This window comes from Piliocolobus tephrosceles, chromosome 10 (assembly GCF_002776525.5).
Source record: "Piliocolobus tephrosceles isolate RC106 chromosome 10, ASM277652v3, whole genome shotgun sequence".
NCBI classification, from domain to species: Eukaryota; Metazoa; Chordata; class Mammalia; order Primates; family Cercopithecidae; genus Piliocolobus; species Piliocolobus tephrosceles.
In genome coordinates, this window is record NC_045443.1 from 93139464 (window position 1) to 93161070 (window position 21607).

At 41.0% G+C, this 21607-nt stretch overlaps 1 protein-coding gene and 1 pseudogene across 2 annotated transcripts in view; one reads left to right on the top strand and one right to left on the bottom strand.

Annotated features, from left to right (window-relative positions):
• The window catches only part of NTN4 (netrin 4), a 123651-nt gene that overhangs the window by 10671 nt on the left and 91373 nt on the right, over positions 1-21607 (bottom strand). The window contains exons 6-8 of one of the 2 annotated variants that reach the window (XM_023230363.2): positions 15436-15649; positions 14632-14744; positions 1797-1865 (exon numbers count right to left, since the gene is read on the bottom strand). In XM_023230363.2, the coding sequence (XP_023086131.2) occupies positions 1797-1865; positions 14632-14744; positions 15436-15649 (396 nt within the window). Of the gene's footprint in view, positions 1-1796; positions 1866-14631; positions 14748-15435; positions 15650-21607 lie in introns of both variants that reach the window. The other variant, XM_023230290.2, reaches the window with a different exon arrangement.
• LOC111554751 lies at positions 3976-4741 on the top strand (annotated as a pseudogene).

Genomic DNA, 21607 nt, shown 5'->3' on the forward strand with positions numbered 1-21607 from the left:
CCAAGACTGTAGCAGTATTGCACTTAATAAGACCAAGATGTTTCATTACATTATTAAGAACGTTCAAATTCTTAAGTAGAAAATTAATGCAGTTGTATTAAAAGATTGGTTATTTGTAAATTCAGAGAGCTACAAAGTTGATGTGATAAGGAGAGCCAGTTGATATTTTCACTGAATGAGCTGACTTTGAATTAAATTATCATATTTGCTCTTAATAGTCAATGCCATTCCCTCTAAACTGCCTTTCCTTTATTGAGCGCTGTACATTTAAAAAGTTTTCTTCTATTATTTAGCCAAGTTGGATAGTAGAGAGGGAAGTGTGCATGTAATTTTAGATAAGATTCATGAGGTTTTTTTTTTTTACCAGTTATTTACTTTTTTAAATCTTGTATGAGATTAGAGACAATGTTATCGAGAACCTAAATATTTGGTTTCATAAATCATGACTTAAAATTTTCTCCTCATTGTGTATATTTCAGGCCATATATATTATAGATCAATAAAAAATCTCAGGCTGGGTGTGGTGGCTCACACCTGTCATTCCAGCACTTTGGGAGTCCAAGGCGGGCAGATCATTTGGTGTCAGGAGTCCAAAACCAGCCTGGCCAACATGGTGAAACCCCATCTCTGCTAAAAATACAAAAATTAGGCCGGGTGCGGTGGCTCACGCCTGTAATCCCAGCACTTTGGGAGGCTGACGTGGGCAGATCACGAGGTCAGGAGTTCAAGACCAGCCTGACTGACATGGTGAAACCTCATCTCTACTAAAAATACAAAAATTAGCTGGGCATGGTGGCACATGCCTGTAGTCCCAGCTACTTGGGAGGCTGAGGCAGGAGAATTGCTTGAACCCAGGAGGTGGAGGTTGCAATGAGTCTAGATTGTGCCACTGCACTCCAGCCTGGGCAACAAAGCAAGATTCTGTCTAAAAAAAAAAAAAAGTCTCAGACACTAGGCAAGAATGTGTTAGCAAGATATGATATCTTAATATATTTAATAGTAAATATAAAGCCATTTGAATATAGTAACAGTCTTTACTTAGGCAGTGCCATTTCTCTTTTTGTATAGGATGTATTTTCCAGTTATTTGAAAGAAAGGGGTGTCTAGAGTATACAGAGAGGGTAGGGAAGAGACCCAGGTGGACAGCTAGTCTCAGTGCCTCACAAATAGACATCATCTCCCTCCCTCTACCATTTACCGAGCATTGAATATGTGCTAGGTAATGTGCTGCATGCTTTTCAAACATCTTATTCCACAAGGAAGGTGGCATGATCCCTATTTTACAGATGAGGAAACAAGTTTGGAGAGGTTAAGTCTCCCACCCAATAAGCCAGAAATGAAACTCACATAGGTCTGAGTCCAAAGCCTGTGCTCTCAACCATAGTGAAATCCTGCCTTAAACTGATTTCTACTCAGTATTACTGCGTGACAAATGAACACAAGAGTCATTGAAGTGGCTAGAAACATCCCTTTTAGATGAATAAGGCAAGAAGGACCCACGAGAAAGGATTTCATATCATGATTTCTTCTTTCTGCTCTCTGCCTCTTTTTCTTATGGTATAGTAACCCTACCTTTGCTCTACAAGCATCCTGTCCTCCCTGAGACATCCATCACCATCTACATCAGGAAAATCTAGCTCAAGACCAGAACACCGTGTTTAGTGTTATTATGTAAGACTAATGCTTTGTGCTTTCATTTATACACAGTGTCATCAGTCAGGCCTCCCATTTTCTAAAAAATTCTCTGAACTTAGTGTGAATAGGTTCTCAGAAGCATTCAAGGATTTCAGACTCACCATATGAATATTTCATTCCACAGAATGCCTTGGCGTTTCCTAATATCTGTTCCTTACATTCGCATTTACCTACAGAAAGTAAACAAAAAATGGTGTTAGTTATTAGAAAAGAAAGAAAAAACAAGAGATCAGCAAGTGCATCCAGATAACACATCCCTTAAGCCTAGAGTGCTGTGTACAACATAATCTGTAAGTACCAAGAAAATCTGAAAGTCATTCAAAAGAAGTAGAGTCTCTTTCTAAATTAAATTAGTTATCTTCCAATAAAGTATTCACCCAAGAGAAATACAGAAGGTAGAAACAATGATATATTTCAATGCTTGTAATTGATGTTGTGATAAATATAGTCTAGTATTAATATTCTGTGCTAATAGAAAGGAACTACTGAATGGAAAACAGTTGTCTTTCTGCAGTTAATGTTCACTATAACAAAAGTGAAATTAAATAAACTGGGCAGTCCCTTGAAGGTAATATTGTCCAATTTTTTTGTTGTTATCCATTTTAAAAGTATTTATTGAGCACCTTTGGTATGCAAGGCATGGTGCTTCGCACTTCAGCACCATAAAGATAAGCAAGATACAATTCTTGCCTTAAGGCTTGCAATTCAGTAAGAATTGCAAGAAACCAAATGTATAAAAAGTGATAAAGTGATAAGTGGTCTGGGAGAGGTACAATCTACTTGGGTGGAAGAGTCACATATGTTTGGGAAGATGGGAAAAAGCTTCTTGGATCAAGAAGGATTTAAAAGGGACTTTGAAGAGTAAGTTGAGTATTTTCTCCCAATAGTCTAAATTATATATTGCCACTATTACGTGTGAGAGACTTGCCAGGCCGTGTGGAAGACTTTCAAAATGACTTTGTGCATAGTTTATTTTATATATGTATGTATGTATATATTTACTTATTTATCTATCGAGAGGGAGTCTCGTTCTGTTGCCCAGGCTGGAGTGCAGTGGCTTGATCTCAGCTCATTGCAACCTCTGTCTCCCAGGTTCAAGCAATTCTCCTGCCTCAGCCTCCTGAGTAGTTGGGACTACAGGCACACACCACCACGCCTGGTTAATTTGTATATTTTTAGTAGAAACGGAGTTTTACCATATTGGTCAGGCTGGTCTCAAACTCCTGACCTCAGGCGATCCACTTGCCTCAGCCTCCCAAAGTTCTGGGATTACAGGTGTGAGCCACTTGCATCCAGCCTGTCCATAGTTTATGTGTAGCAGGGGACCCCAAACCCCTGGCCGCGGACTGGTACTGGTTTGTGGCCTGTTAGGAACCGGGTCGCACAGCAGGAGGTGAGCAGCCAGAGAGTGAGCCGATTTTCAACTGTATTTACAGCCACTTCCCATCACTCACATTACCGCCTGAGCTCTGCCTCCTGTTAGATCAGCAGCAGCATTAGATGCTCATAAAAGTGCCCACCCTACTGTGAACTGTGCGTGTGAGGGCTCTAGGTTATGCTCTCTTTATGAGAATCTAATGCCTGATGGTCCGAGGTGGAATAGCTTCAACCTGAAACCATCCCCTGCCCCTGCAATCCATGGAAAAACTGTCTTCCACGAAACCGCTCCCTGGTGCCCAAAAGGTTGGGGATCACAGATATATAGCATTCTCATACTCATTTATATATTCGTTTCCTCTCTAGACTGTGTCCCTTCAAGGCAATGGTTATATCTTATCGACTTTACATTTCCGGAGCCTAGCATGGATAGGATTTTCACTCTTACTGATTTAACAATTAGATATACTTTTCCCCCTTTCCTCTCCCCTCCTGCCCTCATGTACTGTATTTCATAAGCACTGAGTGGTCAGGACAGCAGCTAGTGCTTACTGAGGAGCACCTGCTGTATACCAGGCTGTTTTAAGCATTTTACATTTATTTACTCATTTAAGATTCTCATAGGTAGAAATTTGGTAGGAATATAGAGATAAAAGAGTGAGCAGCCAGGTGTGGTGATTCATGCTTCTAATCCTCACACTTTGGGAGGTCAAAATGGGTGGACTGCTTGAGCCCAGGAGTCTAAGACCAGACTAGGTAACATAGTAAGGCCTTGTCTCTGTAATAAAGATTAAAAATTGTCGAGCACGCAGGCGCAGTGGTCAGGTTGGGGGAGCGGCAGGGGACAGGCTGTGACTCTGGAATCTGTGAACCCCAGCCCGCACTGCTTCCAAGCTCGCCGCCATGGCCGCCTACAAACTGGTGCTGATCCAGCAGGGTGAGAGCGCATGGAACCTGGAGATCCACTTCAGCAGCTGTTACGACTCCGATCTGAGCCCAGCGGGCCGCCAGGAGGTGAAGTGCGGTGGGCAGGCGCTGAGAGATGCTGGTTATGAGTTTGACATCTGCTTCACCTCAGTGCAGAAGGGAGCGACCCGGACACTCTGGACAGTGCTAGATGTCATTGATCAGATGTGGCCCGCCTGTAATGAGGACTTGGCACCTCAATGAGCGGCCCTATGGGGATCTGACCAATCTCAGTAAAGCAGAAACTGCTGCAAAGCATGGTGAGGCCCAGGTGAAGATCTGCAGGCGCTCCTATGATGTTCCACCACCTCTGTTGGAGCCCGACCATCCTTTCTACAGCAACATCAGTAAGGATCGCAGGTGTGTAGACCTCACAGAAGATCAGTTATCCTCCTGTGAGAGTCTGACGGACACTATTGCCAGAGCTCTGCCCTTTTGGAATAAAGAAATAGTTCCCCAGATCAAGGAAGGGAAACAGGTACTGATTGCAGCCCATGGCAACAGCCTCTCGGGCATTATCAAGCATCTGGAGGGTCTCTCTGAAGAGGCTATCATGGAGCTGAACCTACTGACTGGTATTCCCATTGTCTATGAATTGGACAAGACCTCCAAGCCCATCAGGAGCATGCAGTTCCTGGGGGATGAAGGGACTCTGCGTAAAGCCATAGAAGCTGTGGTTGCTCAGGGCAAGGCCAAGAAGTGAAGGCCGGCGGGCAGACTACTGTCCCCAGCAGCACCTTCCTTGCCCAGCGTGTCCCTCTGCCCCTCCCTTCTGCACACACCGCACTGATCACATGTGTAGGCATCTTGAGCTGTAGCTGCAGATGGGGACCAGTGGCTCCCATTTTCATTTTAGCCATTTTTGTCTCCTGCACCCACTCCCTTTGTACATTCTAGTCAGAATAGCACTTCTAGGGCATGGGTTCTCAGCCCAAGCTGTGGAAAAGCTCCCCTAGTCCAAGAGAGTTTAAAAGTAGTGACTTGGGTTTTTGTGGGTGCTTTGTTTACTAAGAACTTGTGGAGAGGAAGCAGACTAAGCTATGACCAATGAGGAAAAGCAAGAGAGCCTGTCTGTCCCCAAGAGCCAGTCCTCTGCTCTTCTGTAGTCAGGCCACTGCCTGGGGGCTCTAGTCATTCCAGTGGAAGATGAATGTAACCTGCATTGTGATGTGACAGCTGTTTCCTCCCTGACCCCAGAGGAGCTGGCTCTAGAAGGTTGGGATCAATCCTGAATTTGGTTTAGGTGTTACATTTACTTTTATATAAAAAAAAGAAGTATAGTATATGTAAATAATACAAAACAGTAACCCTTCTGGGGTCTCTCGTGGCAGTTGAAATAGTCCCACATGTGGTCATCAGAAAATAAACCATTCCTCACACCAACATGGGATAAGCCTCTTGGCCTCAGAGGAGTAGGAGTGCTTCCTGCTGTGTGTTTTAGAATCCCTCTGCTGCCTTGTTTCATGGCAGTGAAATGCCTCTTGGTCCTGTCCACGTGTGTCTTTCACTGACTGATTTCTGAATCATGTCCTAAGTTGCTTGGCCCTGCCACATGGGTCTAGTGTTCATTTGAGCATAATTGTACTAAATCCTTTCTCCAGATGAGTATAATAAAGGAGTTATGTGCAATTAAAAAAAATTAGCCTGGTGTGGTAGTATGCGCCTGTAGTCCCAGCTACTCGTGGAGGGGAGCATTGGTGGCACTGAGGAGGGAGGATCGCTTGAGCCCAGGAGGTCAAGGCTCAGTAAGCCATGATGGTGCCACTGCACTCCAGCCTGGGCAATAAAGTGAGACTCTGCCAAAAAGAAAGAAAGAAAGAAAAGAAATTGTAGTAACCTAAGTGAATAGCCTATGGCCTTTGATAATTCCACAAAGCAGAAGAGTACAGTAACTACTGTGCAATAAAACCTAATGGAACTCCAAACGGCATATACTGTTCCCCAATACAATGCTCTTCTCTTTAACCCTTCAGCCTAGAAGAGCATACATAGGTCTATTGTTTGATGACCTTTCTTTGGCTGCTTTCCAACGCTTCTTTTTCATATACATAGAGCTCAAACATTAATATTTGTTGATCAGGCTTCAGCCCAGATGTGTTTTCTTAAAATAAATCTAGAAGGGAAGAAAAGCTTGTTTAGTTATACTAGGTTATTAGGACATTTTAAAAAAATGAGCATTGTTTACAGTTCTGTGGTACTAGTTAAGGCCAGTTTTGCTATTCAGGAAGTGAAATTTTACATCTGGTGTAAGAAGTGGTAGAAATTATGGGTGTTTTGTTGGTAAAGTGTATTATACTCCTGGTTGAAAACTGTTTTTATGGAAACTTATGGGAGGTATATAGGTAGGTAGATTTTTTTTTTCAGTGCTTAGAACACTTGTTTAAAAAAGGTGCCCAGAAGCACCATTCTATACTCAATGCAGGAAACTGAATAAAGTCCTCCTCAATCTGGCACTCATCCAGATGAATTTCACAGACTCTCTGGGGACATTACAGACCTAACAGCTGCTGTGGACATGAGAGTCTGGAGTCATTCTGGTGCCAACACTTTATGTGCTTGGCTGGAATGCTGCCAACTCTCTAATAACACGCATGATGGGCTTAGTGAATGTCCTATAGTCCTAAAAACCGGATTATTACAGATTTGGTTTAGCAAACTTGGAGAATTATAAAAAGTCATTGTGTGGTTAGAAAAATAGAAGAGCACTTTTAAAAGTGGCTATTAAAGTTAAAATCATAAAATTCCAGACTATGTAGCATTAAAGCAAAAAAAGTTCATAGTAAAGACTTGTTTTATTTTTCAAATGCTGAAAAGATAAATATGATAACTTCATGTTGCCTCATCTTTTCCACCTTCTTTCCTGTTGTGATCGGATGTGAAGCCATTAGGAAAATTATCATATGATTATGTTAAGTGAAAAAACCATGATACAGATGGGCAAATAACCTTGTTTCTCAGATTTCGGTTCTTGATTCTTGAGGGGTCCATATGTTCTCTATGAGAAGGTTTTAAAACTGTGATTTCTCTCTGATCTAAAACGTGGATTGATGGGTGGATAGAATTTAAGTGGTGGATATGTGAGTGTGCAACTTCTAAAACTTCTCTGGATGTCTGAAAATTTTCATAATAAAATGTTGGGAAAACTATCACAGACATTCTCAATCAACACAACTTTGTGAATTCATACTTTAGCACATCCTGAGCTCCAAGCATATAGCAATATTAGATAAAAGATGGAAAAAAGACATAGCCTATATCAAAAACTAGATATGTATCTCTGTGGACTAGAAATCAATGTTTTTAGTTTGTTGATACTTCTTGAATTAAACAATTTTTTAAAAAGAAAAGAAATAAATGAATATGCATTCAGGGGATGGGGCCTGAAATAGTAGGTCTTTGGGATCTGCTTTCAGCATCAGGCAGCAGTGGTCAGGAGTTCAGATACAAAGGAGTTAATATGACAAAAAAGAGATCACGGTCAGACCCACTTTTTTTTTTTTTTTTTTTTTTTGACGGAGTCTGGCTCTGTCCTCCAGGCTGGAGTGCAGTGGCCGGATCTCTGCTCACTGAAAGCTCCGCCTCCCGGGTTCACGCCATTCTCCTGCCTCAGCCTCCCAGTAGCTGGGACTACAGGCGCCCGCCACCGCGCCCGGCTAATTTTTTGTGTTTTTAGTAGAGATGGGGTTTCACCGTGTTAGCCAGGATGGTCTCCATCTCCTGACCTCATGATCCACCCGCCTTGGCCTCCCAAAGTGCTGGGATTATAGGTGTGAGCCCCTAGGGCCGGCCAGACTTACTTTTTAAAGACAGAGATTGGGTAAGGCTCTCCTTGCTAATGAAAAGAGGCTGGGAAAAAACAAGAAACCAACCACATACACAAAACCCCAAACTATTATTCATGGCCATTTGATGAAATTCTTAAAAAGGGCTCTGCATTTCATCCAGCATCTAGTCCTGCAAATTATGTAGCTAGTCCTTAAGTCACCTAGAAATGAATCCAAGTTGCCCTCCTTCTTTTCAAAGAATAGATACAGCCGGGCGCGGTGGCTCAAGCCTGTAATCCCAGCACTTTGGGAGGCCGAGACGGGCAGATCACAAGGTCAGGAGATCGAGACCATCCTGGCTAACACAGTGAAACCCCGTCTCTACTAAAAATACAAAAAAACTAGCCGGGCGAGGTGGTGGGGTGGTGGGCGCCTGTAGTCCCAGCTACTCGGGAGGCTGAGGCAGGAGAATGGCGTAAACCCGGGAGGCGGAGCTTGCAGTGAGCTGAGATCCGGCCACTGCACTCCAGTCCGGGCGACAGAGCGAGACTCCGCCTCAAAAAAAAAAAAAAAAGAATAGATACAATACAATGAAATTAGATTAGAGATCATCAGTAAAAAAATATCGTTTTTTGCTTTTTTTTGTTTTTGAGATTCAGTCTCGTCACCTAGGCTGGAGTGCAATAGCGTGATCTCAGTTTACTGCAACCTCTGCCTTCCAGGTTCAAGTGATTCTCCTGCCTTAGCCTCCCAAGTAGTTGGGATTACAGGCACGCACTACCACACCCAGATAATTTTTTTGTATTTTTTAGTAGAGATGGGGTTTTGTCATGTTGGCTGGGCTGGTCTTCAACTCTTGACCTCAGGTGATCCACCCACTTCAGCCTCCCAAAGTGCCGGGATTGCAGGTGTGAGCCACCATGCCCAGCCCCAGGTAAAAAAAAAAAATCTAAAAACTCTAATGTTTGAACAATTAAATATCCTAGACAACTCAATGGATTAAAGAGAAATTCTTAATGGTAATTAGAAAAACATTAGAACTTGAATGATAATGAAGATACTACATATAAAGGCCAATAGGATCCAGATAAAGAGATCTTAAAAGGAAATGTATAACCTTAAGAGAACTTGTTAAAAATAAATAAGACTAAAAGTAAACAAGTTAATAATCACTGGACTCACAAAGGTAGAAAAGGAATAGAAAAGCAAACTTAAAGAAAACATAAAAAAAGAAATAATAAAGATAAGAGCAGAATTAGGGAAATAAAGAAAAATTAAATAGATTGGATCAAGTTAACCAAAAGTTAATCTTTGAGAAAAGCAAATTCAGATCAGTATAAGACAATAAGAAAAAGACACAGATAAGCTTAGGGACAAAAAGAAGATTAAGGACAGATTGAGTAAAGGTTTAATAAATTATGAGTGAATACCATGTATAACTCTATGCCAATACAATTTTTTTAAATTAAAATAATTGGTGGCTGGGCAAGGTGGCTCATGCCTGTAATCCCAGCACTTTGTGAGAGTGAGGCGGGTGGATCACGAGGTCAGGAGATGGAGACCATCTTGGCTGACACTGTGAAACCCCATCTCTACTAAAAGTACAAAAAATTTAGCTGGACATGGTGGCACGTGCCTGTAGTCCCTGCTACTTGGGAGGCTGAGAATTGCTTGAACCCGGGAGGTAGAGGTTGCAGTTAGCCAAGACTGCGCCACTGCACTCCAGCCTGGGTGACAGAGTGAGACTCCATCTCAAAAAAAAAAAAAGAATTGGCAATTTTCTAGAAAACTTTGATTACCAACACCAAATCACAAATAAAACAAATTAATAACCATGACAGATGTCGAATCAGTAATACGTTCGTCTACTCATAGACATTGTGTCTCGATGGTTTTATAGATAAATTCTAACAAAAATTCAAGTAACAGATAATTCTATTCTTATATAAATAATTGCAGAGAGTAGAAAAAAAAACATAGTGGGTAAGGGGACCTCCTAACTTACTCAAATATACAATGCAATACATTAAATTATAGGCCAATATCAATTATAAACATCAATACGAAAATCCTAAGCAAGCAAATAAACAAATAAAAGACAAAAATCCTAGCAGATCAAATTCAGCAATGTATGAATAAAAATACATCACAGCAAATAAAACTTATCCTAGGATTAAAAGAATAGCTTGATAATAATTGCCATTCTGACAAATAACAGATGCTGGCAAGGCTGTGGAGAAATAGGAATGCTTTTACACTGTTTGCAGAAGTGTAAATTAGTTCAGCCATTGTGGAAGACAGTGTGGTGATTCCTCAAGGATCTAGAACCAGAAATACCATTTGGCTTGGCAATCCCATTACTGGATTCATATCCAAAGGATTATGAATCATTCTACTATAAAGACACATGCATGCGTATGTTTATTGCAGCACTGTTTACAATAGCAAAGACTTGGAGCCAACCCAAATGCCCATCAAAGATAGACTGGATAAAGAAAATGTGACACATATACACAATGGAATACTATGCAGCCATAAAAAAGGATGAGTTCATGTCCTTTGCAGGGACATGGATGAAGCTGGAAGCCATCATTCTCAGTAAACTAACACAGGAACAGAAAACCAAACACCATATGTTCTCACTCATAAGTGGGAGTTGAACAATGAGAACACATGGACACAGGTAGGGGAACAACACACATTGGGGCCTATCAGGCGTGTGGGGGATGAGGGGAGGGAGAGCATTAGGACGAATACCTAATGCGTGCAGGGCTTAAAACCTAGATGAGGGGTTGATAGGTACAGCAAACCACTATGACACATGTATACCTATGTAACAAACCTGCACACTCTGCACATGTATTCCAGAAGTTAAAAAAAAAAAGAATAGTTTGATAGCAGAAAAAAATTATTTTCAAATACCACATTGATAGATTACAGGAGAAAAACCATCTGATTTTCTCAAAAGATGCAGATAAGGCATTCAGCTAAACACAAAACTCATTAATAATAAAATTAGAAATAGAAGAGAATGACATTTACTTGATAAAGACTACCTATCAAAAATCAATATCAAGTTTTATAGTGGTGAAAATTTCAAACTACTTCCATCAAATTTGGGAAAACATTGTACTGGAGTCAAAAAAAATGAGGCATGAGAACTACACAAGTAAGACAAAACTGTCCTTATTTGTCAATAACATGATGGCCTACATTAGAAAATCCAAGATAATCCATACATACTGGAATCAGTAAACAAGTTCAGCAAAGTTGCTGGATACAAGCTCAAAACACACACACACACACACACACACAGAGTACTCCTTTATATAATTTAAAAAATTCAGGTAAAGAACACTTTCCCAATAGCAATAAAATCTAAAGGTATCTAGGAGTAAATTTAATCAAAGACAGGTCAAACCATTTTGGAGAAAAGTGACAAATGCTATTGAAAGGTCTTAAAGAGAACCTTAATATATAGAAAGGTATCTTCATGCCTGGGACTACTCAATATTACAAAGCTATCACTTTTTTCAAAATGATCTATACAGTCAATGCAATTGCAATAAAAATCCCAACAGAGCCTTTTGTGGGATTTAATAAACTTAATCTAAAATTCACACAAAAGGCAAAGAACTGATAGCTAAGGTAATTTTAAGAAAGAACAATGTAATGAAGGGACTTGCCATATCAGATATCAGGACTCATTATAAAACTGTAATAATATATTGTGGTATTGGCTCATGAAACATGATAGAGAGACAAGATACAGATCCATTCATATATAGAAACTTGATATACGATAAGGTAGCATTACAAATAATGGCCTCGGCCGCTCATTCCCATGACCACATCTTAGACATCGCCATTATCAATAACTGCTACTCTTCCAATCTCAATTTCAAGCATCCCATTCTTTGACCTCTACATCCTATCCTAGCTTGCTTCCAACTTCAACAATCCTTTGAAACCCTATAATCCTTGATCCTACCTCATTTCACCCTCATATCCCTATTTACCCAGTTTAAATTCCATGAGCAATTATTGCCCTCTTGCTTGATTCTCGCTTGGAAAAATCTCAACCCAGCTTAAAGTCATCTCTTTGTGTATGCCTACATCCACAATGCTGAATGTGACTAGGAAAAACACACAACCATGCTGACTGGCGTTACTCTAAATGCCACACCTCTGCTTGAAATGCTCCAATGGCTTCCATCTTACTCCAGGTGAAAGCCAAAGTCCTCACAGTGGCCTCTCTGCAGCCTCGTTACATTTCCTCTTCCACGTGTCTTCCCAGCTTACTCTGCTCCAGCCACACTGGCCTTCTTGCTGTTTCCTGAACCTCTCCTCAGGGCTTTAAAGACTTGCTATATCTTCTGCCTAAACTCCCTTTCCTCTGCCACCTGTATAGCTATCCTTCTTACCTCCTTCAGATTTTTTTCCCCCTCAAATGTCACTTTCGTAGGGCTTACCCTGATCACCTTATTTAAAAGTATGTTCCTCTAAAATATGTCTTATCCCCTGTCCCTGCATTATTTTTCTATTATACTAAACATTTATTATACTAAATATTTTATTTGTTTATTAGCTGTTTTCCTTAACTAGAAGGTAGGAGACACAGAGGCAGGGATTTAATGTTTTGTTCACTTTACTTACAGTGCTGCCACATGACAGAGGTACTTAAGAAGTATCTGTTGGAGGAATGAATAAATTTATAAAGAACTGCTACAAATTAGTAAGAAAATTACGATAGGAAATTCACGGAAAAGGAGACCTGAATGGCCAAGAATAAAGACAGGTACTTCTATAACCATTTAAACTGTGAACATTTAAAACTGTGAAAACCATTCTTAGGGCAGTAGTAGCCTGCAAGCTATAGAAAAACAGGTGGCTGACTTGGCCTGAGGGCTGCGGTTTGCCAGCCCCGGCCTGGTGACACACCTTCTCAAGCACACAAAGTCACATACAAGAGAACATTCAGGGCAGTGTTATTTATAATGGTGGAAAATTAGAAATTGGAGATATCCTAAATGGCAAACAAATGAGAGAATAAAAATGGTGTATTCATATAACCGCTTTTAGATGAATTTTTTTTGAGATGGATAAACCTCAAAACACTACATAATCAGGTAAAAAATGTTTTGCTTATTTACATTTCAGAGATGGGCTCTTGCTATGCTGCCCTGGAGTTCTACGGCTATTTACAGGTGCCATTATGGTACATTACAGCCTCAGACTTCTGGGCTCAAGTGATCCTCCTGCTTTAGCTTCCTGAGTAGCTGGTATTACAGGCACACACCACCAAGCCTGGCTACCAAAACCATTTTAAAAGAGTAAATAAGATATCAGGATGTGCATGGAGTTCTGAAATACTCAATATATATATAAGTAATAAAATAGTAAAAACGTGAAAGTGGATGATCAACACCAACTTCACCATTGTGGTTATTCTGTGGACAAAGGGAGGCAACTGGGCTTGTGTCTGGGTACATCAGGGACTTCAAAAGCATCTGTAACATTTTATAACTTAAATGAGAATATGAAACAATTATGGCAAAGTGTGTGATTTGCTAACCCTTTGAAGGTGTGTGTATGGGTGCTCATCGCATAACATTTTTATTATTTGCAATGTTTCCTAATAAAATATATTTAACTTGCTGTGAGTTTAATTTGGAGCATTTGGTGAGCACTTTATATCCAAGTGTTGAGCAAGATTTCATGCCCACATTTGAGTTTGTGTTAAGGAACAAGTTAGCACTAAATACAATAACTTGCTTTTCTACAAGAAAAGAATAGGGGCAAGATGAACACAGAAATTGAGAATTCATACCACTATCACGGCATGCCCTTTAAAAGAAGAAACAGAACAATATCATAGGGAAATTGAGTCAGAAGAAATAGGAGGCCATAAATAAACTCAAAGAGCTTTATTTATGTAGTGAGCAGTGTTTTGGCTTTGGTACACATCATTTTTCATATTCAGTTAATGTCATTAATTTGAATTTTTTGGCTTCATTATTTGGCTTATACTTAGTTTGTAAAATTACTTTTGCTTTCTAATTGTAAAAAAGCTATAAATATAAGGAGTTCACATCTGGCTTTTGCTTTGTACCTATTAAGTTAAGCTAGGTTTATAAGAATATTTTTCCTTTCAATGGATCTGTACATTTCCAAACCTAATGTATTCAGTAGGCACTTTTTTTTTCTTTTTTTAGACAAGGTCTTGCTCTGTCACCCAGGCTGTGGTGCAGTGGCGTGATCACAGCTCACTGCAGCCTTGACCGCTCAAGTGATCCTCCCACCTTAGCCTCTCAAGTAGCTGGGACTACAGGTGTGTGCCACCACACTGGGCTTTTTATTTTTGTAGAGATAACTCTTGCTATGTTCCCCAGGATGGTCTTGAACTCTCAGGCTTAAGCAATCCTTCTGCCTTGGCCTCCCAAAACGCTGGGATTATACTCACCCCACTCAGTAGGCTCTTAACTGTGTTTTAGAGTGAGAAAAACATACCAAAGTATTAACAGTGGAATAATGAAATTTTCGGTGACCTTTTTTTTTTTTTACTATGATGTTTTGCATTTTCCAAATTTTCTATACCAACTACATATATCACTCTTATCATCAGAAAACAAACAAAAATGTGTTAAAATACCCCTTAGCTATATTTCACAGTTTCATACTTACGGGGGTCACTATTTTATTACACCATTAAACCCCAGAACTAAAGAGTTCCCCTCATAGGCTCCAAAAGCTGGACCCCGGTTTGTCACATATCACTGTTACACAAGACCAGACCTGAAAATATGACGCCTGGTTACATCCATCTCACCTGAGTGTAGAAGTGCAGAAAACCCCTGTGCATCCTCCCACTCCCAGGCTGGTTCGCTCTTATTGTGCACGGGACGGAAGTCAGGAACTTCGTGATACCAGTCTATGTCTGTGCTGCTAACAAAATAGAAAATGATAAAGAACATATTGAGGAACTTTTTAGAACTTGTGTAGAAATGAATCTATAGAGATTTAAACCTTATCTTCTACCTTCCCATTTTTCCGTTTTCCAGAAATAGTGCTTTAAGGAACTATTGTGAAGACAAATAATTTATTCCGCAAAATGAACTAGATGATCTCTAGAATCTTGCAAGAACAAATTACTTGAGTTTGTAATTTGACAAAAATTCTTGGTTTTGTTTTGTTTTGTTTTAAAACAGAGTTTTACTCTTGTTGCCCAGGCTGTAGTGCAATGGTGCAATCTTGGCTCATTGCAAATGCTGCCTCCCAGGTTCAAGGGATTCTCCTGCCTCAGCCTCCTGAATAGCTGGGATTACTGGCACCTACCACCATGCCCAGCTAATTTTTTTTGTTTTTGTTTTTTTTTTTAGTAGAGATGGGGTTTCATCATGTTGGGCAGGCTGATCTCGAACTCCTGACTTCAAGTGATCCACCTGCCTCAACTTCCCAAAGTGTTGGGATTATAGGTGTGAGCCACCGTGCCTGGTCTGACAAAAATTCTGTAAAAGGGATGTGCAAATATATTTTTGCTTTATTAACAGAATGCAAGATTTTCCAAATCACTATAGGTTTTCAAAAGAGCCTGAAATACATGCAGCTGAGAGCAAGAGCCATGCACATTCACCTGCTGGTGCAGTCTCCAGTGATAGGGTCGCAGCTCCCCGCACAGTCACATGGTCGACAGCCATAGTCTCCGAAGCCCCAGTATCCCACCATGCACCTGTCACAATGTCGCCCTGCCACCCCAGGCTTGCAAGGGCAGTCACCATTGCTGGGGTCGCAGAAGGTCACTGAGTTGGCAGGAAGGACAGCTGATCCTACTGGATGGCAGGAACATGCTACAATAGAGAGCACAGAGAGGACACGCAAGGACCATGAGTGACTGTAGATCACCTGTGTGAACACTAGGCTTGACCATCCCCAAATGGCTTCCCTTTACCACACAGCATATTTCTGAGACTCCTCCTTTAGCCAGCGAGTGTATGCTCAGAGAATGAAAGCTAATTAAATGACAGATGAGCGAGATATAATCAGAAAAGCATGTCTGCTGCAAAAATAAACATATAATTTATCCTAATATAGAAGGCATGAAATACGAATGCCCTTTGGTTGGGGTGATGAGGACGAACCAGCAAAGAGATAGAGTGGAAGGATTCAGTGAGAAAGGAAAAGACATCGCCAGAGTGTAGTGTTCTGGAAGCCAAACAAAGAAGGTTTCAAGAAGGAGGGCTGCATCAGCTGTGGCAGACGTTGAGAGGTCAAAGAAGATGGGGCATGTGATGGAGTATTGCATTGAATGGCATGAAGGCTGCTGCTGTTCTTCACAGGAAGAGTTTCAGTGTAATACATAGTGAGATGGAACCCAGTGGAAGAGGATTCAGGGGAGAATGGGAGTAGAGGAATTCGAGCATGCGAACAGTAGCTCTTTTGAGGAGCTTTTCTTTCTTTTTTTTTGAGAGAGGGTCTCACTCTATCACCAAGTCCAGAGTGCAGTGTTATCCCCATGGCTCACTGCAGCCTCAACCTCCTGAGCTCAAGCGATCCTCCTGCCTTAATCTCCCGAGTAGGTGGGACTACAAGCTGGCACCATCATGCCTGGCTAATTAAAAAAAAATTTTTTTTTTTTTTGTAGAGGCAAGGTCTTGCTATGTTGCCCAGGTTGTTCTCAAACTCCTGGCCTCAAACAATCCTCTCACCTTGGCCTCCCCAGTACTGGGCTACAGGTGTGAGACACTGTGCCTGGCCACAAGTCCTTAATACTAATCAAAAGTCCTTCTCCTTAGCCCTCTCCCTACTCCCAAAATTGCTTATTGCTCAGTTTGACAACCTGCAGTCATTTCTTTGTTCTTGGGATGGCAAAAATAGTGAACAAAGTGCATATATATATGTGTGTTTGTATACAGACATACAGACACACTTTTTTCACATATATGTAAGTGTGAAATGTGCTTTTTGGCCTTATCACAAATTCATGAGCCCTAACTTCAGTTTTATCTCCAAACCAATGCTCGCCAACTCTATTTTTGCTTTTTTGAAATAGGGTCTTTTCTTGTTCCAGGCTGGAATGCAGTGATGCTATCTCCACTCACTGTAGCCTCAACTTCCTGGGTTCAAGCAATCCTCCTGCTTCAGCCTCCCAGAGAGCTGGGACTATAGGTTACAAGCCACTATGCCCAGCTGATTTTTGTATTTTTTGTAGAGATGGGGTTTCACCATGTCCAGGTTGGTCTCAAACTCCTGGACTCAAGCGATCTGCCCACCTCGACCTCCCAAAGTGCTGGCATTGATTACGGGCGTGAGCCACTGTGCCTGGCCCATCAACTCTATTTATTCAATTTTACCTGGATTTAAAAAAAAATAATATTTCTTACAGTGGCTGTTTCAGAAATTCCCTAGGCTTCTCAATCAACCTACCCACTTAGTCTGATTCTAATTCGCTGGTAGGGTCCTCTGGAAAATCTTTTCTCCATTTCAAAATCTTTTTCATCTTCCCACTGCTTTCTCTGAGAATCAAGTGAGAAACACTGGGAGAAACCTCGACTGACGGCTCTGCCTCCCAGAGCCTCTGTGACCTCAGGCGAGAAATATAACTTTCCTGAATCTTGCTTTCCTTATTGTGGTATCTACATGTCACGGAGAGTTCATGCAGTCACACACTGAAGAGGCCAGTTCTTCATGCTGCACCTTCTCAACAAATATTCTCAACCCTGTTCTCTCATGTTTCCCCTTGGAAACTTCTTTTATTGATTATTTTTCCTTTAAAATATCAGTTTGGCTTCAAATCTCCACTACTGACTAACTGTATGACTTTGAGCAAGATACCTAGGCTCTCACCTCAATTCCCTTATCTGCAATGAAAATAAAAATGGGACCTATCCTCATGCAGTGGTAAGGATAAAAAGAGATTATGTATGCAAAGCAGTTAGTGTGATGTCTGGTACATGATTAATAGTAAATTAATTAATCCAATAGATAATTCTTTTTTTCTTTAGAGAATAGTAATAAATTACTATTAATTAATAGTAAATTAATTAATCCAATAGATAATTCTTTTTTTTTCCTTTCACTCTGTCACTCAGGCTGAAGTGCAATGGCGCATCACTGCTTACTGCAGCCTCGACCTCCCAGGCTCAAGAGATCCTCCCACCTCAGTCTCCCAAGTAGCTGGGACTATGGGCACATGCCACCACACCTGGCGAGTTTTTAATTTTTATTTTTTTTGTAGAGACAGGGTCTCACTATGTTGCTCAGGCAGTCTTGAACTCCCGGGCTCAAGTGATCCTCTTGCCTTGGCCTCCCAAAGTGCTGGGATTACAGGTGTGAGCCACTATGCCCGTCAGATAATTCTTATAGAGATATAGGATCTATGTCTATCTGAGAAATGGTGCCAGTCCTCAGGGAACTTACAGTCTTGTGGGGGAAACAGAGAAGTAAATAAAAGATTTGCATCCATGTGATGTGCTGTAACAGAGGTATACATAAAGCACCGTGGGAACACAGAGGAAAGGTGAAGGCAACACAGGCTGAGGGAATCAGGTGGGATCCACAAAGGAGGGGTCATTTAGCGATCTGAGCCAGATCATAAAAGATGAATAGGAGTTAGCAAGTTGAAAAGGAGGGCAAGGGGCTGGGTGTGGTGGCTTACACCTGTAATCCCTGCATGTTGGGAGGCCAAGGCGGATGGATCACTTGAGGTCACGAGATCGAGACCGGCCTGGCTAGCATGGTGAAAACTCATTTCTACTAAAATACAAAAATTAGCCAGACGTGATGGTGCACGCCTGTAGTCCCAGCTACTCAGGAGGCTGAGGCAGGAGAATCTGAAGGAGGCAGGAGAATCTTGAACCTGGGAGGTCCAGGTTGCAGTGAGCTGAGATTGCACCACTGCCCTCCAGCCTGGGTGACAGAGTGAGACTCTGTCTCAAAAAAAAAAACAAAAAAGAAAAAAAGAAAAAAAAAAGAAAGAAAAGAAAAGGAGGGCAAGGAAGGCAAATGCTGATTCCAGCTCAATCTTCAGACACTTTCCCCAGTGCATCTTTTTAAAATAAATTTTTCATAAATAAATTGTGGTAAGAAACACATACCATACAGTTGACCGTCTTAGCCATTTTTGGGTGTACCGTTCACCTCCACTGCATTTTACGTTTCTGCATTGTGTGGGAGCTCTTACTGCATCCTGGAAATGCTACGCTCTCTGATGCCTCAGTGCCCCTGGCCCTTGGCCATGCCTGTGTGGCCTTTCCCCACCTTGTCCATCTAGATTCTGACAGGCTTTCTTGTACCACTCCCTCTAGACAGTTAGGTACTCTCTCCTCTATGCTGCCTCTTTGCGTATATTTCTATTTTGTGCCTATCATAGTGCATCATTATTATTATTTTTCCCATTGGAAAAGGATTTTATTTCACCATAAAAATGCAAACTGGAATAAACATCATCTTTCCTAATGCGAATGTTACAGCTATTTTTAAGTATTTCTGAGCTTCACTTTGAAAAGCAAACAATTATAAAATTTAACAAGTTTGCAGCCTTAAATCTGTTTGAGACATTCCATGTAAACATAATTTAGTGAACAGCCTTTTTTTCTTTTTTCTTGTGATGGAGTCTTGGCCCAGGATGTAGTGCAGTGGTGTAATCTCGGCTCACTGCAACCTCTGTCTCCTGGGTTCAATCTATTCTCCTGCCTCAGCCTCCTAAGTAGCTGGGATTATAGGTGCCCGCCACCACACCTGGCTATTTTTTGTATTTTTAGTAGAGATGGAGTTTCACTATGTTGGCCAGGCTGGTCTCGAACTCCTGATGTCAAGTGATCTGCCTGAGTCAGCCTCCCAAAGTGCTGGAATTACAGACATGAGCCACCACACTCAGCCACAAAACAGCTTCTTAAAAAAAATTATTTGTTGATATGCCTGTCTTCCTTACCACTAGAGTCTGAATTTATTGACAGAAGGATCTTTATCTTCTTATTTTTATTTTTGGGGCCCCAGAATAGTGTCTAGTACATCATAGATGCCCTAATCAGCATTTGTGGAATTGACTTGGAGGACATTCCAGGCTGTGGGAATCCTATGTGAAAGGGCGTGGCCCATGTGGGGAATGTGAGAAGTTGTGTGCCTGAGTGGACACTGAGTGGAAAGCAGCTGAAGGAGATGAGGCAGAAGAAAAGATGTAGAGTCAGGTCGGATGGTGATAGGATCCCAGGTTGTGGAAATGCCTAGCTTTGGAGGTTGAATTTTGTCCTATGGGCATAATGAATCATAAGAAGTTGTAAAGCAGAATTATGACATGGTTAAAATTGAATTTTGACAGACACTTTGGAGGCATTGTATAGACTAGAGTGGGGAGAGGATGGTGGCAGGATAATCAAAGAAAAGAAAGACAGCAAGGAAATGACTAAGACAGTAGGTGTGGGAATGGGAGGTAAGTTTGGATACAAAAAACTTATTTTTTAAAGTTCGAATAGATACGGTTTGGAGACCATCTGGAAGAGAAAGAAAGAGTTGTTGAGGGACAAAGAGAAGTTGGGGAAGATTTTCAGGTGTCTAGTTCATGAAACTGAATGATTAGTGACATTATTCACAAAGATCTAGAAGAGAGGACTAGAGAAAGTTGGGGCAGATAGATCCATGTTGAGGGTGGAGATAGGAAAGGAAAGGAAAAAGAATGAGTTTAGGATCAAACACATTAAGCTTGAGATGCTTAAAGGCTATCTTAAATATATCCTGAAAATATTCTGACACTTAGGAGAAAAGTTGGGGTCACAAAAAAGTTTTGAGAGTTGTCACCCAACGGCAGTTGAAATTAGGAGGGCTAGATGAAACTTCCCAGGGACGGTGTGTAGAGTGAGAAGATGATCAAGGATAGAACATGGTGGAAACATCCATAGGTACTGGCAGTTGGAGGAGCAATAACTTGCAAAAAGATTATTAAGGAGAAGGTAGAGAAGGAGGAGAAAAAAAAAAAGAAGCCAAAGGATGAGAAAGTTTCAAGCAGTTAACAGTGTCAAACAATGCAGAATGCTCAAGTCACATACGATGGACAATAGGCCTGTCAATCAGGAGGTCATTGGTGACTTTTGTGAGAACAGAAGCTGGAGAAATACAGGCCCCGATAGTGTACTGTCCTACTGTTCAGATCTGTCTTTCCTCTCTTTAACCAATAATCATTACAGCCATAGTTCTCAGATCAGTATGAATGTGTGAGGTTTGCAAAAAATTTCTAACATCTGTGCAACCTCCCCCTGCCACCCCTCCCCATAAGCTCTCTTTCATTGAGAACCACTACAATAGAGCATGAAATATTGCTTCTTCTGCCAAAGGTATGAATTGTCTTCTTGAGAAGAATCTCATATTCATTCATTTATTAGAATCTCATTCATTGATTGGTTCACTCCACCAACAAATGTTAATTATAATAATTCTAATGTTTATGAAGCATTTGTAGTTTTCAAAATGTGGTCACCCCTTAGCCAAACATGTAAGGTCTTTCGTAGCAGAGCCCTAGCCTACTTTTCCAGTCCTTCCTCTCATTATTCTCTTGCATATAGCCCTTGTTCTAATTAATTGGGACAATTTCTAGACACACCCTCCATCTTTCTTGTTTCTTTTCCTTTATTAATTTCAATATTGAAATGTTTCTTCCCATAACAATCTTTCAAAATTCTACATGTCCTTCAAAACTTATATCAAATGTCACCCCTAAGGGTTGCTGCCATTCAACCATTTGGGGTGGTTAGCGTGCTCAAGGTAGGAGCTCTGTTGGTATCTTCCCCGTTAAAGACAGAACTTTTGACATACAA